The 25,636-nt window shown below is 34.6% G+C and overlaps 1 protein-coding gene across 1 annotated transcript in view; it reads right to left on the bottom strand.

The window, feature by feature from the left end:
* Positions 1–25,636, bottom strand: part of ZCCHC7 (zinc finger CCHC-type containing 7) — a gene marked incomplete in the record, with an annotated part of 147,572 nt that overhangs the window by 15,050 nt on the left and 106,886 nt on the right. The window contains 1 exon segment of the mRNA XM_015820229.2: positions 24,484–24,519. Coding sequence (XP_015675715.1) covers positions 24,484–24,519 — 36 coding nt within the window.

Below are 25,636 nucleotides of genomic sequence, written 5' to 3'. Positions count from 1 at the left end.
ATATTACAAATATTACAAGATAGGCACATAGTTTTTAAAATATAAAATTCACTCCAAAATTTATCCCACCACATAGACGTAAATGCAGTTCTGCTCACTATGCTACCTTCACTCTTCAAAAAGTATTAAGAACATCCCCCCTACAAAGGCTTGAAGAAATGTTATGATTTAAATATTGAATTAAGTCTTGGTGGGCCGTGGTGAAGGAAAAGTTGAGAACCATTGTACTAAAGAATTATCTTGGAAAACACAAGAACAGTGGTGGAAACTCAGACACCTAGAACCAGACATGATTAATTTTCTCTATTCCAGGGCTAGATATTTTTTAAAAATTTCTCCAGAGAAGAACACCTGAGGAAATTACCCAACCAGGGAAATCCATTACAAGAATAATAGTATTTAAACAATGCAGGGAAAATGAGAAATATATAACCAAGAAATATTCAGAGACAGGCTCCCTTGCAATATGTGATTTAAAGCAGGGGTTCCCCATCCTGGGCCATGGCCCAGTGCTGACCTGTGGCCTATTTGGCACTGGGCCATGTGAGTGGCGGGCTGGCATGCACAAGTTGAGCTGCATGAGCGTGTGCCTGCTGGCCTGCCACTCATACAAGTTGAGCTGCACATGTGTGCACCGGCCAGCTGCTCAAACAGCCCAGTTCCCCTCTCTCCCCTTCTCTCCCCCGCCAAGCCACAAAGGTTGGGAATTGCTGCTTTAAAAGAGTTAAAACAAGGTATTAGAATGATCAAGCCATCACCTGAGGACATCCCAGACTGTCACACTTCAGTTCTTATTCTTTCAGTAAAGATTTTAATTGAGGCTACATTTTAGGTATTCTGGTAGGTTTAGCAGTTCTTAGTCTGACTGATTATTTCAATCTACTTCTAGGACAGTGGTTCTCAACCTGTGGGTCGGGACCCCATTTGGGGTCGATCGACCATTTCATGGGGGTCGCCAAGCAAGACTGTCCGCCATTTTTTTTGTCCGCCATTTTTTTTTTCCTTTTCCGGCGGGTGCCTTACCTCCCTTGGGCTGGGCCAGCTGGTAGTCGGCCTGCTCCGTTTCTGCCGCTTGCCAGCTACGCCTCGGCTGGCGCAGGGGGCGGAACCACACATGCGCGGTGCTCCTGGGCAGGGAAAGTCCTCGACTTATGACCGGTTGGGTAGTCCTCGACTTACGACCGGTTTAGTCCTCGACTTACGACCGGTTTAGTCCTCGACTTACAACCGGTTGGGGTCGCGGCATTAAAAAGGTTGAGAACCACTGTTCTAGGAGAACACCTATGGCTCCTTTACATCTGTGGACTTCAACTCCCAGAATTACTGGCTCAGGAATTTTGGGAGTTGAAGTCAACAGGTCATAAAGGGGTCATAGTTGCCCACTCCTGGTCTACTTAGTACAGTTATGCAGAAGCCTAACTGGCTTCATCGGATTCCCCCTGAAACTTTATTATCATTGGCGTTTGAAAAAGCCAAACTAATTATTAAATAGCTAGCTTATGAGTGTCAAATGGATTTGGCTAAATGATCGCCCTCTAATCTGGAGGTGGTTGTTCTTGTTTTTAATTTTTATTTTATCCTACTGGCCAGATTCCTTGTCTTTATCCATCTAAACACAATGAAGCTACACATAGCTTTTAAGTTGGCTTGCCTCATATTATGCCATCAGCGGTCTTAGAGAGTATATGCTGTAATAATCCTGTGGGAGATAAGATTTGCCCTAGAGGTACAAAAGATATTGAAACTGACTCACGTTGTATTGCACAGATCGCACCATCACAGAATTTGCCCTACATACTAAACATCAGTCCATTTCAAACTAAAAGATGATACGTATTTGACAGATATTGACTCAGCTGTTACACCCAATATTGCCACATTTTGTGCTAAAGCTTGTAGTCTTTGCCAAATAAATCTTCAGGAACTGATTTAGTGATGAACTAAGTAGGCCCAGAGCTTTATGCTATTCACTGCTATTTTTGCATGATTGTTCTAATTCTGGATTCTGGACTGCAATGGTGATGTTGAATATCTTTCAGGGATATTCCTAAAAAGAAAAGAATAGAATGAAATAAAACTGGAAGGGGAATTGAAGATAGATATATAGAAATAGATACTGATCTTAAATGATAGCTAATGAATGGCCCAATACATTTTCTGGTCAAGGAAATAAATCCATAATGTAAAACCAGTAGAAATATTAGTTCTATGTAAAAATGATTAATCATCTACTCCAATATGGTCTTTATCCTACACTCAACTAAGATCTAAACAGCCTCTTACCAGAATATAGGAGTAGCTATTTTAATATGAAAGGCCTGGAAGAAAGAAACAAGATAATGTATGTTATAGGCCTGATTAACAATAAACTGGGGAAGAATGAAACAATATATAACATATCCTTGAGTTGAGAATTGTTATGTTTTGTTTTGAAAAGTGAGTTTATATTCTCAGCTGTTTGTAATTTATGTCAATGCTGTAACATTGGATGTTCCTGCTCTGACAACTGATGCAAATTGCAGCCATTTTTACTTTGCTTTTAACATGCTTTTTCTTCTGTTTAGAAATTAAATGTTGAAGGGGGGATGGGGTGAATGCTTGAGCTCAACTAGCCATTATTATTATTACTATTAATAACAATGCAGCTCTGTGGGAACTCAAGAACACAAACCGATAACATTTTGGCGGGCTGAGGAGCTGGGGAGAGAGCCTGCGCTCTGGGCTAATTGGAGAATGTGATTTATGACTGCTTTGTGGGGGTGGGACTTGCAACTTGTTACTTTGTATCTTGGGGAACGGAATCTAGTTTTGGGTTCAACTATGTAGTGCCGATACTTTGTTTCCTGAATAAAATGTTCTCTAAGGAAGAATTCTTGCCTTAAAGTTCTTTAATGGGTTTCATCTATTGGAGCCATGACAATTTCTTTTTATTGTAAAGATCGCTTTCTCCCTGGTCACCTGACCCCCAATCCTATTTTACTGTCTCATTGCAGCAGAAGGGTGCAGATGAAGGGTGCTCTCAAGACTATGAGCAAAGAATGTACACCAACAAAATATACTCCCAGCAGGGCCACCCAGGCATAAAAGTCAACTCAACTGCCCAACAATACAGGTGCCCAAGCAGGATTGGATAGCAGCAGTGTATGACGTTGCTGGAGGTAGATAATCTCTTTAGTGACAATACCAATGGCATAATTTCATATTGTGAAGGAAAAGGCAAAAGTAAATTATTTCTGTATTTTACTAAGAAATATACACGAGATAAAATGATTGATGATATGGTGCCTTGGAGGTTGAATGGCACTCAATATGCTACTGAAGAAAAGTGAGGATCTTTTGAAGTACTAAAAGTATTTATGATATTAGATTAAAGCCCTTGGGATGCCTACTGTAGTTGGTGATGTTTGAAGACGTGTGTGGAAGGTGGAGAGATTGCCCACACATTCTCCAGAAGGCAGCTCCTCACGAGAAAGCCTGCAAGACCCAAAGGGATCGTGCATCTTGGAAGCATAGCACTAGGAACCGAGGGAAGATAAGGCTTGCAGCCTCAAGCATAGTTTTTAATGGACACATTAATCCAACCTCACTTTCTAACTTTGGGTTATTATTCCTTAAAAGCTAAAAGAGATCTTTGGGTAGCAGTTTAATTGGACCATCTTGTGAATGTTCCTATGAACCACAGTGTGTCTAACAGAGAACAAAAAGGGAAAACTACAAGAATTTAAAAATTAACTTACAGCTAAAAGCAAATTAATGTTTATATTATAAAAGATTTTAAACAAAGGGAAGAGTTGTATTTTTATGGCCTTTGTTTATATCTAATTCCTTTGAATGAATGAATTAAATACTACATGCTCTCATGAGAAAGTACTAAAAGATTGGCACAAAGATTGAAAAAATGTAGAAATACCAACCATGAAGAACTGGATTGTGAAGATGGAAGAACTTGTTGTTATGGCCAAACTAAACTTGTCTGATTAGGGAAGGAACAATTTTTACAAAACTTTGGAAACCTTTGCTGAAAATGGATAAAACTGATAATGTCAGGATTTACTGATTAAAAATCCCATATTTTTTTATGGGAAAAAGGGAACCATGATATATAATTTTGGAAGTGGAAATGATAATAATTATGTTTGTAACTTTGTAACGAAGTCACTTCTTTAGGTAATTTTTTTCTTTCTTTTTCCTTAACTTTTACTGCTTCTCACTTTTTCTGTTATCTTTTCATATCTTTTGCTTTTTTCAAATTTTTATTTCTATAATTTTTAACCCTATATATGCAGTTTATGAGTATGTTGTTAAACATATCTTGCAGCCCAGAGATTCCCTTTCTACTGAAGAATTCTTTAGTTGGGAAGATTGTTTAAAAACATTATATACATAATAGAACAGAATGGCTCTTCTGATGTTGCTTTTTTAAAAAAGTAAAAACCAAGTGATAGCATCATTAAAGCACATAGATATAAAAAATCCTTATGGAAATTTAATAAACACCTATTGAAGAAATGTGAGGTTTAACAATCTTAATTTCAGATAAAAATGCTGATGGTAAAATAACTGAATACATAATATATTATTTTAATACTGAAATCCAAAAAAAATTCTCTAAAAGTTTTTTCCTTGCAAATTATATTCATATTGTAAACTTTGATCTGAAGATGGAACATGATAATAATTCTATTTAATTGTGATTCCCAGTGAAATAGATTATACAGCAAAATATTTAAATATGTGTATCTAAAGGTCAGAATGAAATCTATTTCTGTGGCTTCTTCCAATTTTTGCTGTGGTAAATTTTGATTTGGCAGAATTTTAAATTGGAATACCAAATGTAAAATTTGGAAATAAAATAAATGAAAAAATCTTTCTAACCCTAATCATACAAATATTAGCTCTCAAAAATCTTCTAATTCATAAACAATCCTTACAATGAAATATTATGTAATTTGTATATATAAGTCAAACTCCAGAACACTGGTTTATAATATCATCTATATGATTTTATCTTTCTTTCTTTTTCTTTCTTTCTTTCTTTCTTTCTTTCTTTCTTTCTTTCTTTCTTTCTTTCTTTCTTTCTTTCTTTCTTTCTTTCTTTCCTTCTTGCCTTTCTTTCTTTCTCTCTCTCTCTCTCTCTCTCTCTCTCTCTCTCTTTCTTTCGCCTGTAAACACTTCTACATTGCTAATCTTAAATCTTCATGATAAAACAAAACTTTATTTTTCCCTAAAGGGCATGCCACCTGTTCAATGTTGCATAGCTATTTCACATGGAATGAAAGAATTATTTAAACAAGGTGGTGCATTAAAATTTCAATCATTTCTTATGGAGCTGTGAACTTTGTTTCTATTTTAAATGTTAAGTCAAGAAGCTGAGATATCTGGCTTAATCCTTAGAGACTACCTGTACACGCAAACTAAACATTCACATTTATGACAGCAACATAAATGCTCTTCTAAATTAATGTGCAACATTAAATGAAATCGTTTCATTGAAAGATACAGGTATCTATCTATATTTTATTTTGCCATCTTAAACATATCTGGGTCTTTATGACCTTATTAAAAAATGTATTTCCCCCCTCTTAAAAAAAACATTCCTGGAGCAAATGGACTGCATAAATAAGCAATGTGCTATGAGGCTTCAGACTAGCCGATAAACCCTTTCAATTTTCATGCCAGCTTCTTCTTTTGTAATTCAAATCTGGCTGGAAACTGGCAGTTCTGAAAACTGAAACAAGCACTGCCACAAATACCTTGTAATGCTATCGACCTTGTCTGCCCATGCAGTGAGAAAGGGGGATGCATATGTGTCTGCAGTCATCCAGATAACACAACTCATTTTTGGGGGGGTGAGGGGTGGATAACAGAAACCAGTCCAGACTGTGTACCAAAGCAGAGTCACTACCAAGCAAAGAGGGGAGGCAGTCTCTTCAAAATACATACCACATTTTAAAAAAGCCAGCCACCGCTTTCATTACCAATTTTAATTTAGCTCCTCCAGTTTGCCAACCAGATAAACTCCAGTGCTGTTTTTTTTTTTAATCTATTTGCCACATTTTATGTTCAAGATTATAGTAATATGGGGAAGAAGGAAAAAATCACTTTTAGAGGAAATAAAGAAACAGATCCGCTTATCAGCATCCATCAGAAAGTTCATTAATCAGCCGGGCTTTGTGCCCCCTAAATTGAAAGGTTAAATAATCCTCTCAGGAATATTTCTAGGCACCACTTGCAATTGTCAGTGTGGAGCTGCCATTCACAACACTCTGGATCAGTGACAGAGCATTTTGCCAGTGTTTGGACCTCAAACAATGATGGACAAATGGCCTGGTTCACAAAGGACCCCTTTTAACTAAGAGGATGGGAAAGGACTATGAGCTTTGATGTTGATTGGAAATATGGGTGTGAGAGAGGAAAGATGGGTTTATGAAGGAAACTAACATCCGTTATATAGGAACACAAGTTCAACTGTAATTGTAATTATATTTTAGAATCTTCCTAATATGCACATGCATTTATAAATTAGCCGCACAAATGTTTCTACAATGCCTTTAAAAGTAACAGATGTACATAATGAAAATATTTGGTTAATATGCACTGAACAGTTAGGCAAATCCCAAGTATATTTCTAGTTTTTGACACCCTGCACTTAGCCATATTTTTACTATGCAGGAAATGACAAAAATAACCCATAATATGAAAAGCATTTGCATTTTTTTTAATAAAAGGGAACTGCGTGTTAACATATTTGTTCAGTTAGGGAAAAAAAACGAATGAATACACCACAAGAAAGTAACAGGTGCAAAAAAATATTCTTTTTTTTCCACATAGCCCTCTTATATCATAATTAAAGCCATCCAATGCATGTTATGCTATACTTGGGCTGCACTATTTAATATAGGTAGCAATCAAAATAATTTCAAACCAGATCTAACCTACAAATGCAAACATGATGGATATTCCATATACCAATCTATTTGTGTTTGGTTTATAGAGGCAATTCTATAATGAACAATGCTTTGATAAATGTATCTTCTTTCTACCCCACATTAGTGGGCTTATAATTTTAACCACATCATGAGATGCAGCAGAATATGAGATGGATTTTCTTTCTTGGTTATATTAGGAGGTTCAAATAGGAGAATGTAATGTTTCATTCCCGTTTCATAATAAACAAAATAATTTTAAAAAATTCCCACCATAAATCTCCCCCAGCATAAAGACAGGCTTTTGATTCTGGAAGACTTCAACATACTTTGAATACTAAATAAATAAAAATATTCTAATTGCCCTGTTAGTAGTAAATTGGAATTTCAGAGATATAAAGCAAGCATAAGATTCTTTCAATAAGAATCATTTGTTCAAGATAAGTGGTAAATTATACTCTACCTCTCATATGGATAAGAAAATAGTGGTCCATTTGTATGACCGTTCAATCTCTAGTGAGGTTACAATGATTTAGACTCTTATCTATCTACATCATCTATTGTTTGTTCTATATCTTGATATATCCAGTGGTGACTACCTGTCCCAAGAATACTTTCATAAGGGAGATCTGCCTTTAGCTAAAATATATTTAGCTATCCTAAACATATTAAAGTTTATATACATTTGTTATCATATTGATATATTTTTCTTGTGTTCTTTTTCATTTTCTATTTTATTGTTCTATTATTTTACTTCTGTTTTATTTACACTTTTTCATTTTTTTCTTTTTTGTATTCTTGTAAGCCGCCTAGAGTAGCTCCATGGTGAGATAGGCAGCAAATAAATAAATAAGTATATAATGAAAACTACTTGAGAATCTAATAACCTTCCTAAATCTAGCCAAATGCTTATCTGAAACAAGAAACAATATCTTGTTTCTCACCAAGGTCAGTATGAAGCCCCAAATCATGGCATGAGGCCATATTGAATAAAATGGTACTATATCTACAGTGCATTGTTGAAATTTTTTTCTCATTAATCTATACGCAGTACCCCATAATGACAAACTGAAAACAAAATTTTAGAAATCTCTGTAAATGTATTAAAAAGAAAAAACTGAAAAATCACATTGGCATAAGTATTCAGACCCTTCACTTAGTACTTTATTGAAGCATCTTTGGCAACAGTTTCAGCCTCAATTCTTTTTGGGTGAGACACAAGCTTTGCACACCTGGATTGGGGGATTTTCTGCCATTCTTCCTTGCAAATCCTCTCAAGCTCAGTCAGGCTGGATGGCAACCATCGGTGGAGAGCCATTTTCAGGTCTCTCCAGAGATGTTCGATAGGGTTCAAGTCAGGGCTCTGTCTGGGCCACTCTAGGATATTCACAGAGTGAATATCCTAGAGCCACTCCTGTGTTGTCTTAGCTGTGTGCTTAGGATCATTGTCATGTTGGAAAATTAACCTTCGGCTCAGTCTGCGGTCCTGAGTGCTGTGGAACAGGTTTTCATTGAGGATATCCCAGTACTTTGTTCCATTCAGCTTTCCCTCAACTCTGACCAATCTCCCAGTCCCTGTTGCTGAAAAACACCCCCACAACATGAAGCTGCCACCACCATGCTTCACTGCTGGGATGGTACTGGGCAAGTAATGAGCGGTGCCTGGTAACATTTAGAATGGAAGCCAAACAGTTCAATCTTGGCTTCATCAGACTAGAGAATCTTGTTTCTCACAGTCTGAGAGTCCTTCAGGTACTTTTTTTGCAAACTCCAAAGCTGGCTGAGGAATTCTGGGAGTTGAAGTCCACAAGTCATAAAAGGGCCAAGTTTGAAGCCTCTGCCATAGATTGACTCCAATCAAGATGTAGAAACATGTCAGCAACAATCAAGAGAAATGGGAGGCACCTGAGCTAAATTTCAACTGTTGTTGCAAAGGGTCTGAATCCTTAATAGCAATGTAATATTTCAGTTTTTTCTTTTTAATAAATTTACAGACATTTCTAAAATTCTGTTTTCACTTTGTCATTATGGAATACTGAGTGTAGCGTAATGAGAAAAAATGAATTTCAACAACTGTAGAATCAGGTTGCAGCATAACAAAATTGACAAAAGTAAAGTGCATTCAGAAAATGAATACTTTCTGAATGCACTTATATCTTTGTATCTATACATATAATTTTTAAAATTAAAACTAACTAAATTTCAAAAAAATCTGAATATATAATACTATACATTATTTCTGAAACAAATCAATGCTTCCATCAAAACCAAAGTAGGCATTTCTGTAAGAATCATGATGTGTAAAATATATTTTGGAAAGCTATCAAATGGAAATGTTTTCTGCCTTTCAAAAAAGTAATTGTTAGAGTTTGCCTAATAATCATCTAATTCAGGAAGAAGCAATGTAGATCAGGTACTCAAATTGTATAAATAGTAGAATATATCAAGGCAATCTATTGAACACTGATTCAACATAGAAAAAAATAAGATGACATACAGTTACGAGACTAAAAATTTACTGATTGGGAAGCAATCAGTAAATCTGAAGTAAGCTTAGAAGTAGAATTGGCATATACAGTAGCAACTAGTTATAATGACAATCTTTCACTTCATTAAGAAAACACCAGGTGTAAATGCTAAACTGGCAACAAACTATTTTCACAATCATTCCTTCTTCAATGTGTCCATTAACAAAAGAATCAACACATCGGACAGAATTGAGGATATTTTCTATCTTTTTCATCTCCAATCTTTCCAAAAAGTGCTTAGGCCACGAAGTTAGGTGAGTTATACCACTGTTAAGTGGGAATTGCTATTTGCCACTCAGACATTCATTATTTGACCTGTTTTAATTATTGTTTTCACTTTGTACACTACCCAGAATCATTGCCACTATCCAGACAGACAGACATACAAATTGTATGTATGAATAAACAAACAAACAAACAGATGTAGTTCGATATGCACAGTACCTGCCAGTGGCCTTCACACCAGTTAGACCTGTAATTTGTATAGCATGCTGGAGACATAAAAACTGGTGTGACTGGGCAAAATGGGCAGTCTCTGGGTCAACTTGTGGATTCAGAAAGTATGCCTTTACTGAAACAAGTGTGCCCTCTAGAATGATACCCCCTCCCCTGAAATCTAGATAGCTCCCATGGCATTCTGGAAACTATTAAAGACCTGGCTATTCTCTCAGGTCTGGAACAGAGTGAAAGTTGATACCTTGCATTTCATATTTTTAATTGTAAGCTGCCTAGAGAGCTTGGGAGTCACAGGGCCCATAACTGTACAGCCAGACAACTAGCCAACCAATGCTATTTTCCCACCAGAACTGAAAAAAAAAAAAAACAAGACCAAAAACACATTTCATTATTGCTGATCCTGTAGCAATCAAATATCTTTTCAGTTTCACAATTTAGAAGGTGGTTTTATGGTGGCAGGTACTATAATAAAAATCACTAGAAGTGTCTTGGACATACAATGTTCAAAGCAAAGGGGGAAAACAATGTTCTTATTAATTTCATTTCTCGCAAATCAGGCCAGCATTCCCTTTAAAGCAGGGGTCCTCAACTTTGGCAACTTTAAGACTTGTAGACTTCAACTCCCAGAATTCCTCAGCCAGCTTCCACAAGTCTTAAAGTTGCCAAGGTTGGAGACCCTTGCTTTAAAGGACCTCCTTTAAAACAAGAGTTCTCTCCAAAGGGGAAATGTCTTGCCCACAAGCTTAGCTGAGCTTCACCTGCTGCAAAAAAAAAAATTCCTTTCTTTTGGGGTTTTTTTTTTTGCATTTCCAGTTACACGCAGCTGAGCTAGAAATAAACCAGCTTACTTCCAAACCCAGTAGCCATTTTAGGATCACTAAAATGCAAAGCTGCTTTTGAGCTAGTGAAGAATCCCTGTGCCTTTTTTTTGACAAAAGAGCTCTATGAACATTAACATGATTTTTGCCCAAACCGCATTTGGAATTTGGGAGGGGAAAAAACCCCAAACTCTACAGAAATTGCATGCTGTCAATAAATACTGATGATTTAAGATAAGAAATGAACATTTTCACAGCCAAGGGCTGCATTTTGTTTTGTTTTGTTTTTAAAGAAAGCAGGACTGCTGCAACATTATGATTTCTAGATGGGGACAAAGCCAAAATGCTCTGCCTTTTGATGGGAAAGGCCTGGGGGCTTTCAAGGTTAATAGTGTACTATCTTAAGCGGGTTACCGCAGAGTACACATTGCAGTGGGTGCAGGTTACAACTATGAGGATTAATGAATCTACGTTAGCATAACTTCCAAACTCTGTTGCAGAAGTTGATAGCTCTCTGCTTAACTAGAATTTCGGTATCTGGATACAGTGCAGATGTTAACAAACAGCTGCCAGAAAGACGTCTGCTGTGACTGCTAATAGCAAAGTCAAAAGAGCAAGCATTCTGCCAATGGCCAGAAGACTAGTAAATATCTGCACTATTTCTATGAAAGATGAAAATTATTAAATGCATAGGGAATAATTGTGTTAAGGCAAAGTCTTCAGGTTGAGCTCAACTTCTGCTGTATTAGTTTTTGTGGAATACAGTTTTTGCGGAAACAACATGGAAGACGTTTTCCCTTGCCTTTTTCTGAAATTTGCTTTAACTTCCTAGCCTAGCCAACGTTACTATTTCCTGATGATCCCCCAAACAATTAGTAATTCTGACCTTGCTTTTCTGACTTTATCAGCCAGGGATGGCTGCATGTTGTCCATAACATTAATTGTATTTAGTAACTGTAATAAATTAAATGTTTAATTTTTTAAAAATGTGAGCATTTTTCCTGGCCCAATCCACTTCTCTGCCTTAATCTTACTTGGGGAATGGGGGAAAGAAAAAATGTGGCCCCCAGCATACTATATGTTGCACTCAGTCCAGAAATGTCACTTGTACCTTCTCTAAGAGACAGTCTCTTTGGTATAATGGTTAAGGGCAGGGGTAGGCAACCTTGGCTCTTTTATGACTCGTGGACTTCAACTCCCAGAATTCCTGAGCCAGCATGGCTAGCTCAGGAATTCTGGGAGTTGAAGTCCACGAGTCATAAAAGAGCAAAGTTGCCTACCCCTGGTTAAGGCACTGAGTTAGAAACCAGAAGGTCATGAGTTCTAGTCCTACATAAAATCAGCTGGATGACCTTGGGCCACTCATTCTTTCTCAGCCTTAGGAAGGAGGCAAGAGCAAGCCATTTCTGAAAAATCTTGTCAAGGAAACTTGAGGAACCTGTCCAGGTAGTCACCAGGAATCAACACTTAAAGACACCAAAGAGAAAACACTTTTCTAAAGAAAGCACCTTTGCACTGTTGAACAGATTAGGTTTTTTAATATTTTTCCTTTCTCGTTTTGCAACTTTCTTTAAAAATCTCAGAATATGTTTCATCTTTTCCATTAATACATAGTGTATGCTACTAACTCTACAGCAGGGGTGTCAAACTGCCGGCCCGCGGGCTGGTTTCATCATACCGGAGCCGCGCCCACCCCATTGCCGGCAATGGCAAAAAAGCTCCGATACGTCGCGCAATGTCACGTGATGTCGCGAGTTTGACATGTCTGTTCTACAGTGAATTCCTTACTGACACAAGTCACTTCCTGAGGCAATATGATCTGAAAAGCAGAACATTTAATTAACTAAGGTAAAATAAAATTTACTATGATTGAAGGTTGGCTGGACTGCATTGAACACTCAACTAGAATTTTGGCTGAACATTTAAAATACATTAAATTAATACACACTGACAACTCTTCCTGTTAGCATGTGTAGCCTAACAAATTAGAGAACTCTGTCCATGGTTTATCATGTTCCAATTAGCAAAAAGTATGTATTGGAAAAACGCTTTCAAGCCAACTTAAAAAACGCAATTCATACAATTGGGGGTCATTATGAAAGACTATTCCATGCGTTTTTTCCACAAATAAACTAAGAATTAATTTAATTAATTATTGAATTGAGGATAAAAAACCATTTTAATTGCTGTACAAGTTGGATATATATATAAAAAAAGAACTGTTATGTGGTCTCTCATGGGAAATGAATCCAAATGTTTCTTGAAAAAAACCAGAAAAATGTTCAGAAAAAAACAAAGCATTGAAAACTAATGAACACAACAAATTCTAGTCATTTTGCTAAGGTGGCATCAGCCCTTCCAGTGATTGAGGTGAGGCTTCCAATAAATTAGATCAAATAAAAAAGCATAAAATAGCATGTTAAGTATTTGGCCAAGAATCACAGTCTTCAGATTAAGGGTAAGAGACCAGAATAAAGCCAAAACAGAACCTGGCTATAGAGGCAGTTGCCACAGACAACTAACATAGAAAAAGTCCTGGTGGGAAGGGCCAGTCAACAATTTTTGAACTTGCTTTTATTTAAGGTATGAAATTGATGAATAAATCCTAAATTATAGTAGGATCCATCAAGAGAGGTATTCTCCAGCAAAGATTTTAAAATTGGAAACAGTTCATTTATTGTCATCTAACGTAGGTAAAAGAAGAGGCCAAAGGGCTCCACTAAAAGAGGACTCTAAAATTCCTTTTGCTATGAAATAATCCAGCTGGAGATAAGCAGCTATCTATTCATCCAATTTAAACTACCAAATATTGATTTATATCATGACAGGGTTTACATGGACATTTACTTGCAGTCACTCTACATTGTGCTGGTTAATGTAACTTCCTTCACTGGCATAAAAAAGGCATACATTAAGAGAACAGACGATACTGAAAGACTTACAAGGGCTTTATAAGAAGAATATTTAGCTTCCATTGGCTAGTTAGAGTGACATGAGGTTTCCCTTGGTGGCTACACCTTCCTTGGGAATCCAATTCAATTCTTGACCAGAATCATACTGTATTTCTTCTGCGATAGGCATATAGTAATACTGGTAGAGTGCACCTCTTGGCACTGGCTATTATCATGCTTTTTCCATAAGATGAACATGTAATGGGCAACCTCATCTGGAAGCAAATAACGAAACCCCATTTTAAAACAGGTTTAATGGAGCAGAAGCTAGATTTTTATTATGTTTAAACCTGCAATTTCTGGTATCAGAGAAAAATATTACACCTGAAAGCGTTTTTGGTAACTATCAATAAGGAAATGGAAATTAGTGAGAAGCAAAGAAACAAAATTAGAATGGACAAAATACTATTTTCCTTTTCTTTGTCTAATTTCCTACTTGCGCTACTAGTTTATTTTGCCTGTGAATTTTTAATTTAAAATGAAATGTTGCATTTCAGATCAGCGATCTGTTTCATTCTGTTTGATAAGTCATATTCATCAACTTCAGTTGGGCAAATATGTGCAATATGTTTTACAAGTTGCATCTAAAACTGCAGAAGTTACCACTGAATTTAATAAAATGTCAATAAAATAACCTGCAGTTATGATACAGATGAGTTCAGGAAGAAAAAAAGATCAAGTTGTAGTTTTGTAAATAAAAAGTAAAGAAAACATCTTATTGTCCAAAATCAATAATTTTCATTGCACTTCTTCCAATTATACTTTCACTGTGCATGAAAAATAGGCATGTGTCTCCATGACTTCTAAATATTACATTTTAAAGCACTAATAGGACACGGGAAAATTAAAAGCTATAAAATGTGAAGCATGGACTAAAAGAAAAAAATAAATGTTATATAATTAGCATTTGGAAAATGTATGCATAGAATAAATGCATATATTACTTTACCATATACTGTATCATGGTAAAATTGAATTTCAGAATTGGCTAGTAGAAGTGCTCAACTACCAGGCCTAGATATATTTTGAAAACCCCTGGCCACTCCTCTTCTTGGTGCCACTACACCCATCCACGTTGTGTGGACATTTCAGGGTATGGGAGGCATGCTCATTTCTTTTACCACTTCTTTTCATTGCATGAGACCGGAAGCAAATGAACTTGCTATGAAATTTGCAAGCATGCGCTACATTCATTTTACTAAAAGCTGGCAGCTTCAGTGTAATACTTTTTGCTTCTTGTTGGATGAATTATTTTCATTATAACGTGAACTCCACACTGGGGTAATGTCCCTATATAGATTTGTTGAAGCTATGAAAGCTAGCTTTGGCAGTTATCTGTCAATACTCTCAACACATAGCTGATCTATTTGTATAATTTGATTTTTACTTTACACTTTCTGTAGACTTCCTTTCAGTTTATGAATTGGGCTGAGAGATAGTGACTGGCCCAAAGTCATCCAGCTGTCTTTCATGCATAAGGCTGTATTAGAATTAATTTTCCTGGTTTCTAGTCAGGTGCCTTAACCACAACACCAGGTGCGTCCAACCTTTTGGTTTGTCTGGGCTACAACAATGAAGAGGAATTGTCTTGGGCCACATACAAAATATATAATATAGTTAAGGTATTGTATATAAATAACGAACTTCCTTTATTTTTTATATTTTTATTATAAAGAAATTACTTTGTGGGGCCACAGGTCGGACATGCCTGTACTAGATCAAACTAGCTTCTATATCAATACTTTATCCCCATTAAATTCATCCTGTTTTTTCACCAGCTCTGGTGAAATTGGGTCAATTTTTAAAAACCTCACTATTCCTTTTTAAAAGCTATTGTGTTTGAATCATTTTTACACTACACTTTCTAATCTTTCAGAGAAGACAGGAATATTCAAGCACGTAGACTTTTCATCTAGAGGTAGGTACTTATACACAGGGCAGAAAAGATAACAGCAAATCACATATTTTGATATGGCAAAAAGGATAACTATTCTTGATTAAGTGATTTGGAATACTTAGCTTATACCAGTTATATTTCAGATCTTCTATTCCAGTTCCTCTCAAACTTTTATATGAATGTACACATAATTTCACTGGCTATCTGATGTAGATCCATATAGGTCTAAATTTTTATACAGAAAAAAAATTGCAAAATCATTCCTTGTTCTAGATTTGAGTAAATATTGTACACTCATGGAATTTTGGGATGTTACTGCATAACATCTATAGCTTTAAGTTTGGCAAAGAAAGAGAGGAGTCAACTTTCTCAACAAAAAGGAATAATATATTCAACAAGCAATCAGGCTTCTAATTAGAAACAGATACTTTTGAACTTAACAAAACTCCAAAGGCAAATAGAAATGTGACATCTGATGTTCACATTGGGGAATAAGAGGGCAAAAAGTTTAAATATCTCTAGGAACTGATTTATGCTTTTCCAAACTTCCATTTGCATTTATACAAAGGAAAACCACGGGAGATTTTTTTTTCATAAAATAACTTTTGATCTACTTACATATAAAAATAATCCCCCAACTCTGGAGTTGGACAAATTTAACTTACCTATAAATGATTTTATTGTAAAATGCATATACATATACACACAAAATTAAGGGGAAACATTTTAATTTACCGTAAAATAAAACAATTTTGATCTGGGACAGAATTTTGCTTATAGAAAGAGTACTTACAATATTGACTTTCTGTTGCAGCCCTGAAAATGACCTATAGAGAATGAAGGAACTCTTTAAGAAATATAGGATCTCAAAAAAATATATATGAGTAGATAGCAAATTACTCTCCATTTCAGCTAGAGAGGATGTCCACTGAAGGAAAGATTAACAGAAGGACTCCTGTTTAGAGAACACCATCAGAATTCATGGAAAATCTTGTTGATGTAAGGCTCTGGATCCAAATTTTTAATCTATTCTCAGAGAAAGCTTATACATTAAAATGCTTTTTCTATGCTCAGTGTTCCTTCTGTGAATAGAAATTCCTTTTATGGGGGCAGGGGGAATCTATGGCTACAATTCAGTGCATACAACCTACAAAGAGAAAGAAGCAGCTGCAAGTAGGCACTTTTCTGTTTGCTACTAGGTATTCATCAAAACAATAATAATGGGTAGCAAAATGAAGTTCTTTGGCCAAAATACTCCTTTCAAGTGATTTCTTCTAGATTCCTGAAATCAAAGAGACAAACACTTTGTTTGGGGGCCAAAGGAACACAAGCTTGTATGTGATATTGTATCTTTGCTGTGAAAAAAATGTTTTCTCAACATGAGACAATGACAAACTATCTGTGTTAGAAATCCCTCTCAGCCATCAATGAAAATATAAACCACCTTAGAAGCTATTACTTGGAGAAAAGGACTTCAGCTCATTTGAGGTTTCATTTAATAAGAACTAACCATACTTGTTTGAAGTCCCTCTGAACTCAAGTCTGGTTTGTAAGTGCAAAAAGCAGAACATGAGCCACCATTAAAACATTCCAGGAATCTCTTGTTCCCATCCTCATCCAATTTATAACACTTAATACCAATTCCCTTAGATTATAAGCTTATTCACTTATTCTTCATCTTTGCCATGACTTTGTCTTGCACTATTTTTCACCCAACACAGGAAAAACAGAAAAGACAGAGCAAAAGTAATAATACTTACTTTATATTTTGGTAATATTACCAAGAATGGTAAGAATGAAAATTAGGAAGTCAGTGCTGTTTTTTGTATGATTAAGGATGTGCTTGTGACAGTTTCTGACACACAGTGAAGTCTTATTCTTCTGCATAATCTTCTGCAAACAATTATAGTTTTGGCATTACTTTACAACAAAATGAAAAAAATACTGTTGTTTTATATTTGGCTATGAAATCCTATGTGATGTTGATTCTCAAGACTTCAACTGTACAATCACAGGAACTTCCAGTATCTGTTTATTTACTAGTGTTGTAAGAGGATGCAGTAAGTCTAGGTAGGACAACTCACCATAGCCAATTCACTACAGGACAATTCCATGCAGAATAACTCAAGAGAGGGACAGATAAATTGCAGTGGGCCTTGTCTTGCTTTAGATTTAAATCTCTCAAGGTAGAAGTCCTTGAGGCTGGGGTAAGCCAGAGCATAGAGTTCACAATTCACTTGTCCCCCTCTTGAATTATCCAGCATTGAATTGTCCCACAGCAAGTTATCTCGCGGCAATTGGCTACAGTGACTGTCCTGTGGCGAATTGGCCGAGGCGAGTCAGCTGGGGCAAATTGTCCATTCCAGGGTGCTGTTTCCCCATCACATAAGCCTGTAAATAGTGTTATCTGATTAAAAAACAGAAAATGTTACATTCTGCAACACTACCATTACCCGCTCCCCCAAAAATATTGCTGAAATAGCCAGAACAGTGGATTTTCTTTTCAAAACAACAAAACAAAAACCTAAAGCAATTGGCAATGCCTTTGTAGACCTCATCTCAGGGCAATAGGGCCTTCATGATTCAGCAGCTATTTGAAGCCAGACTTTCTTGATCTCACTTTGACATACCCTTCACAACAGCATCAGGATGTGATTCTGAACTGAAGGCAATAAAAACACCTCAGTTGAGTTCTAGATTCAGTGGCTTACTTCATGTAAAAAGTTTTTTTTAATTAAAAACTAATATGCGAAATTCAGATTCAGCCGACATGTTTTAAAAACCGCAAATCATTTATCTTGAATAGATTTATATACTAAAAATATTTCACGCTTCTGATTTTTATGACGTAAATTCCTTGTTGCATGTTGTACTTTCATCTTAAGGGTAACTCAAAATATTAACACAACCAACCTGTATCCATGAACGTAAGACTTTATATTACTAATTACTAACTACAAGAGGTCATATTTACAGTCAAGAATCATTCTAAATCCTTCTAATGTAATACAATGCAACATTTAAAATATTAAGCCTGAAGGCTTATTAAAACGTATTCAATACTGCTTTGCACATAATCTAATTGAGAACAAATATTTACCTGTCTGACAGGTAAAACATGCAGTAGCTCATTGTTATTTCACTGCAAATAATGGAGACATACTTTGTCAAACTAAATCTCAAGTTCTGTTAATTCCTATCAGTCATCATAAAACAACCTAATTGGAACCTAAAGAATCTATTTAAAAAAAAGGAATCATATCTTCTAAGGACAATTGTATTTCCTCAAAAAATCACAGCAGAAATAGAAGCTATATTCTCCCTCTCTCCCAAAAAACTAAGAAAAGATTAAAGTTTATTTGAACAAATGTGTATTTTTAACTCAGTATGCTGAATTAATCATTTTTTTAAAGTTTTGTATCACATTATCTTTCTCATTATTACTTTAATAATTTCATATAGGTTTGCAAACATTTATGAGGATCTAAAAATTAACAATCAAGCTACTTTGACAAAATTGGAACATGTGTAATGATTGAGAATCATTATTCTGAACTATGATAGGAATAATAAAAAGAATACTCTAATATTGGTCATGTTTTGAAAATCCTGATTTTTAAAGCAGATAATTTGAAATAATTTTAGACACAATAACTCTTATCCAGTTTAGGAGATCCATGCGGGTTAATTAATTCTGATGTATGTATCACTTGCTGGATCAGGGAACATAAGTGCAAATTTGACAGTCATCCAAATACAGATAAAAAAATATAACTAAGTCTCAATACTATCAGTCTTTACTATACATTTTCGTTCACATTCTGCCACAGTGAGAGGCAGATAAGTTGGCCTTTAAAACATGATTGGCACAAAAAGGAAGCAAATATTTCTAAGTCCATTGTAAACAAGACAAATTAAAAATAGAAAAACATGGTTGTTATTGTTGCTGCTGCTATTATTATTATTAGGAGCTTTTGTAGTCAGCAACTACATTTGACACATGAAGGGACGTTAGTGGTATCGTATACCAATCCTTAGAAACAAGTGACCAACAAGCAAAAATAAATAATAAATATGAAAATTTCCCCAATGTATCCAATTAAGGGATAACTTCCCTCCCCTTTCATCCCACAACCTACCGTAATCTTAAAATCTGCTTTTGGAATGTTAACATGTACAGAATATTTTCTCTTCTAATAGTGAATTTCTGTAAATATTTAAATACATTAAACACTTCAAACACTTGTAATAATATTAATAGCCAGTTTGGTGTAGTGGTTAAGGCACCAGGCTAGAAACCAGGAAACTGTGAGTTCTAGTGCTGGTTCAGGCATGAAAAACGGCTGGATGACTTTGGGTCAGTCACTCTCTCTCCCAACCCAACCCATCTCATAGAACTCTTATTGTGGGGAAAATAGGGAAGGAAGGAGTATAATGTATGTTTGCTGTCTTGTGTTAGGGAAAATCTTTTTTTTTTACAAACTTATTTTACATTTTACTCAGTCCAACATATAAATGACAGCTCAATTTTCAATGTAATAAGAATTATTAATTTATCAAGTGCCTTATATAGAAGACTAGCATGTTGGAAACATTTATTGAGTGCATGCATGTTAAGTGACAAGTTCTGCTGAATTCAAATGAAACTTACTCCCCAAATAATGCACACAGAATTACAGCTGTAATATCTAAAGCAGAAGTAAAAGTAAATACTGCTGCCATTCCATCTCATTACGGTATTGCCATTATTGGAGGTAGGCAAGCAGTGTTGTTGTTACACACCAGATAATGTACTTTTACTTATTTGGGAAGATAAAACTATTTCAATATGTACTCTAGCAGTGTTCTAATCTAGAAAAAAAAAGGATTAATGATTGAATTAAGAAATTAATTCGATATTATTATGTATTTATGTACAACGTAACTAAAGAAATTCTGATAATATCAAAATATTTAATCATTTTCAATGAAAATTTTCAAAATGCAAAGCAATGTTTCCTAGAAAATAAAGAAAAAAATTACCATATGTTATCTACCAAATCTTTTCTATTATAATTTATTTACACACTTTGGTTAAATAATAAGTCAGGATTTGTTGTTTTATTTTCAACATAAAGTATCTCTTAACTGCCAATCTTATTATTACTGAAGTTTTTCTTTCACAAAAATCAATGGAAGTTAGTAATCATTTCAAATGAGTTCCACCATTCATCCAACCCCCAAGAATATTGTGGTAAATATTTTCAATTTTGTAGGGTAGCATTTTGAAGTTAAATTCTAAACAATAAAACTGAAGAGTTCTCAGTACAACAAAGCTGGGCACATTTACTTGTAATGTCATTCAATCTTTTTCTTTGGAGCTTATTTCTGGGATTAGCTTGAAGACTGAAAGAAAACTGTGTAAAAGTCAAAAAATCTACATTTAAATTAAACAAGCAAAGCATGTTTGTAATATCATGTATTTCAAATATATCTATTAAATTAGAAATTCTATGTTCTCTTTTAATATTAATATATGAACAGAAATATGAATTTAAAGCTTGTTATATGACAGTGTCCAGTAGCCAAATTGTGATGATGTGTTGGTGGTCATCATGGGGAAAGTGCATGCACAAAACACGGTAACAGAAAAAAATCATAATCCCCTGGGGAAAAAAAAAACATCCATTGCCAAATAGCTTTAAATATAAAGAAAAGCATCACAAGTAAAATAGAAAGAGGTTCATATGCTGATAAAGCTTTGTTTTTGCTTGAAATTCGTTTTACTCTAAAGGATTTTAAACCAAATCAATTCTTATTGCATATGCAATTTTGTATGTAATCTATAAATTATACTCTTTGCCATTTTAAAATGGATGATAATCTCTTTCCTTGAAAAGGATTGATATAACATATAAACATAATTTTATAAGATTTACCTGGCTTTATATGACACCTGCTGTACATGTGAAATCTCAATTAAACATATTTTGATTATGATTAATTCCAATGAAGACGCAATACATGTTTTATTCTAAGATATCCTACCCAACACAGTATGGCTGGCATTTTTTAATAAATTAACATAAGACTTTAGTGGAAAAAAATAATACAATTTTGAAAACATCACAATATTAAAGCTGTTTAACCTGACAATTATAATTGTATTATAATTAAAATAGAGCTGAATACTGCTATTTTGGATCACTGTGGGCAACTCTGAATGAAAGAAAGTGGTCTTTGTTCACAGCTTAAATTATATTACTGTCCCTCCCATACATCTTCTTGAAAATATTATGATCAAAAGACAATCTGTAAGTATATGAATAAAAAAAGTAGTCAGAAAGCACAAAGCCAGGTAGAGTGACTGGTATATAATCATCACTGATTTTCCAGGATGCTCTACTAGTTGAAGCAGTGGAACATTCAATTAGGAGGATATATATTGTAATGGTGCTATTATGATTCGTTTCCACAATTAGGAGGATATATATTGTAATGGTGCTATTATGATTCGTTTCCACAGCATCATACGTACATACATGGTTCTAATCTTCATCTTTTGTCAGCAGCCTCTCATGGTTCCTAGACAGCATCCTTCTCCACTCTTTTTGCAAGCCTTAAGGGCAGCTAGTGGAAGGGAGAATCAACCATCACCTTTCTGATGCATATATACCCTTCTGAATCCCAAACAATGTGTACTCAAGGCCAACAGTTCTCTGCATTGATAAGACCATAGGGACTCATCTTTCATCAATATAAAATCCATCTAAAACTGTCATATGTTTTCCTTAATGTTAGTATGATATATAGGAAGTCAAGAAGACCAGGGAAAGTAAGGTGCTTCTAAGCCAGATGAAATGGATAGAGGTCTTACCTACCTAATGGAAAATGCAGTGTGGATAGATTTGCAACTCACATGTAAAAAATATGTTAATGTAGGCTGAAGGGTACATACCTTATGAGTCGTAGAAAATCCTGAAAATAGCACATCGCTATTTATGAAATAATCTGAATTTATGTTTAATATGCATAATATAAAAAAGGATATGATTTATGGTATGTGTTTGTTTAAAACTATATGTATTCATTTACAGTATCATGTCTTAATCTTCTATGCTTTCCAAATCTCTTATTTCACTTTTCATTCTGGCAGCACTCTGAAAATGTCACCAAGATTTTTGGTGTGCCAAAAATGTCAGAAAAAGGATAAAGGCAATCCATAACTATCAGCTACTTTATTTAGCCATTGTTATTGGTAATATGATTTTGACTGTGGTAACCACAGTGAGTCAATAGATGGCACCCCTTCTCTTAGTAAGAGAGCAAAATGAATAAAATTTACAAAGTCTCAGAAATAACAAATATGTTCTATTGATCTGAAGCATTCATAGCAATTAATTAGAGACATTTTGCTTATGCATGAGAAAATAACCACACATTTTATATAACCCTTTAATAAACATGCATAATAAGTAGGATTAAAAGATTATCTACATGGTATATATTAGTATGTTACACTAAATTTGTTTTCCTTTTGCAGATTTCCTATATACTTCATATTCTGGTTTATTGCAAAATATTACAACTCGATTCAACTGTACTTAGATAAATGTGGAATGTATTGTTTTAACATGAGCATATAAATTCAAATATGAATTAGTAGTTATTTCATAATTTTGAGGACTAATGTAAAGATGCCCATGGTACATCCATATAAACAGCTTCACATTTTGTATTTTGTAGTGTTCATTTTATGATGTTCTTTGAAAACAATTTAGATAGATAACACATTGTTTTTAATGTATTTGCAATTCCTTGTGTGTGTCTAATCACATTTGGCTAATAGAGAATATTCTGTTCTATTCTATCAATATGGGAACCAATAAAAAATATAAAGTCCTGTATCAGAATCACACAAGCAGATTGTATCCTTTCTTTTCAGAATCCAAAAGACAGTATTAAATGAAAGTTTATTAATTCATCTAAAAACTTTTTTAGAAGTGATACTTCTTGCAGCCTTAAGATTAAAATAGCCAAATAATAATCTAAGTAGTTTCTCCATATTAAATTCCTATTTGAATAGAGAAACTACATCATAATATAATGATGCCTATTTAAGCCATCTCTGATTCTGCCAACAAATGCACAATCAAGGAAATTTCAGAAATGTATTATTGTAAAAAGTATATAAGATTAAAAAGAAATAGTTCATACGAAAGTATAGAGAAAAATAGGGGAACTCAAAATTACTGTTGTGGCCATATGTATCATCCATCTATCAACTATATTTTCTTCTAATTAAGAAAAAACAGTTCACAAATAAGTTCTGTTCTTGAGCCAGTTCATCTCTTTATGATTTGCCAACAGCTATTCTAACTTTCCATGACAAATTCAGATATAGTTAGATAAATCATGAAGACCGAACTTTGCATGGTTTACCACAAATATACATACTATTAATAGTCACTTAAAGTGAAAGTTTTTTAGTACGTTCTGACTGTGCTTTATAAACTTCCTCATAAACAGATATCAAAAATCTGTTTTATTTCTAATTTTGGTATCTCATCAAAGCAACTAATCACAAGAACAGTGAAACTATAACAGTTCCTGTAGTGTCCACAATATGCCTACTGATATTGTTGGTGTTTAAAGGAGACTTTTCATTCTTGTTATGTACTTCTGAAGAAGCTATAACCAGCAAACCGACAGGGTGTTACCACAGGTGATTTCTATTGCACAAACTGTTTAGAAGAACACGGAAGAAAAAAAAATAGCATAGATATTCTTGCATTCTTCTTTTCTAACTCTCCTTCGATATTTTATTAACTTTCTTCAAAAGATCCTTGTCTCTATTTTATGGTCAGCCGTTCACAGAAGAGTAAATAGGCCAGGTGTGGGACAAAATAAAAAGGTGTTTCTACTTACTGTTAGGTGATACTGCCTCCATATTTCTGGGCAAGCCTGGAAAATAAAAATATTGATCAGCTGGGAGCATGAAACAAGGTGCTTTACAGCCTGTTGATTTTGGCATAACACAGTAACCACTGGTGTCGGTCACAGGAAAATAAGAAGCTTAACTGAGAGGGTCTGCATTTCAGCTTCAAAAACCTGGCTAGACAGTTTAATTGAATTTTACACTGGTTTAACACACTCCCTGCCATTGTCAGAAAGCCAGCAACAGTTTCTCCCCCTTTCTTTTTGCTAAACTTTAGAACTTTTGAAGACAAGTTTATAATGAGTCCCAAAATGTAAATAAATGCCGGAGCTGTTCAACTTTTAAGGCTAGTGTGATTCACCACTAAGAGATTAATTTATAACATATTTTCATTTAATCGTTGTTCTATCTTTGAATACAATTTTAATTTCAATCAAAATATTGCATGTAGTTATGCTTTTCTGCTTGCAGTTTTACAATTTCTGCATTATTCCACTTTGTTCTACCTCACGGAACTGCATAACAAAATAAGGCACGTTTGAATGCACAAAATAAGACTCCCTGGAGTACAACTATAAGAAAACACACAAAATGCTATTTAACACTATCTATTTCCTTCTCACTATAATTTTCACATTAGAAACCTAATAACGGAATTTTCAAATAAAACCAGTCTTTCCATTTCAAATTTTAGAAAATAGCTGTTTTGATGTTGCTCTGACAATTCTTTCATTTTCCATTGTCTGTAATGGGACTAATTTGCCAACTTTCTGTATTATTGCAAGGTTTATAAAAATACATATTATAAAAACCATTCTAAAACAATCATACAATTTTCTTCTAATAATTTGTAGTTTAAGATAAACTAAGAGATTTTAAGCAATTTATATGATGTTGTGTTTTTTTTAAAAAAGATATAATCGAGTATTTTCTTTCTCATCCAAATGCAAATCTTTGGTGTTTTTTTAGACTTTACATCATTAGAAGAGCAACTATAAGCTACACTCAATATTCATCTGGACATCTGGAAAGAGGTATTAACTATTTTGTATATGCACACACATATACATGCTTTTATACACATAGAGGCAGACATGCAAACATCCTTTCCGATAAAGATATTTCTCTTATTAAACAATAAAC

Source organism: Protobothrops mucrosquamatus, unplaced genomic scaffold (genome assembly GCF_001527695.2).
Source record: "Protobothrops mucrosquamatus isolate PMUCROS unplaced genomic scaffold, P.Mucros_1.0 scaffold1096, whole genome shotgun sequence".
Classification (NCBI taxonomy): domain Eukaryota; kingdom Metazoa; phylum Chordata; class Lepidosauria; order Squamata; family Viperidae; genus Protobothrops; species Protobothrops mucrosquamatus.
The sequence above is the reverse complement of the archived record's forward strand: the minus strand, read 5'-3'. Positions and strand labels throughout refer to the sequence as shown.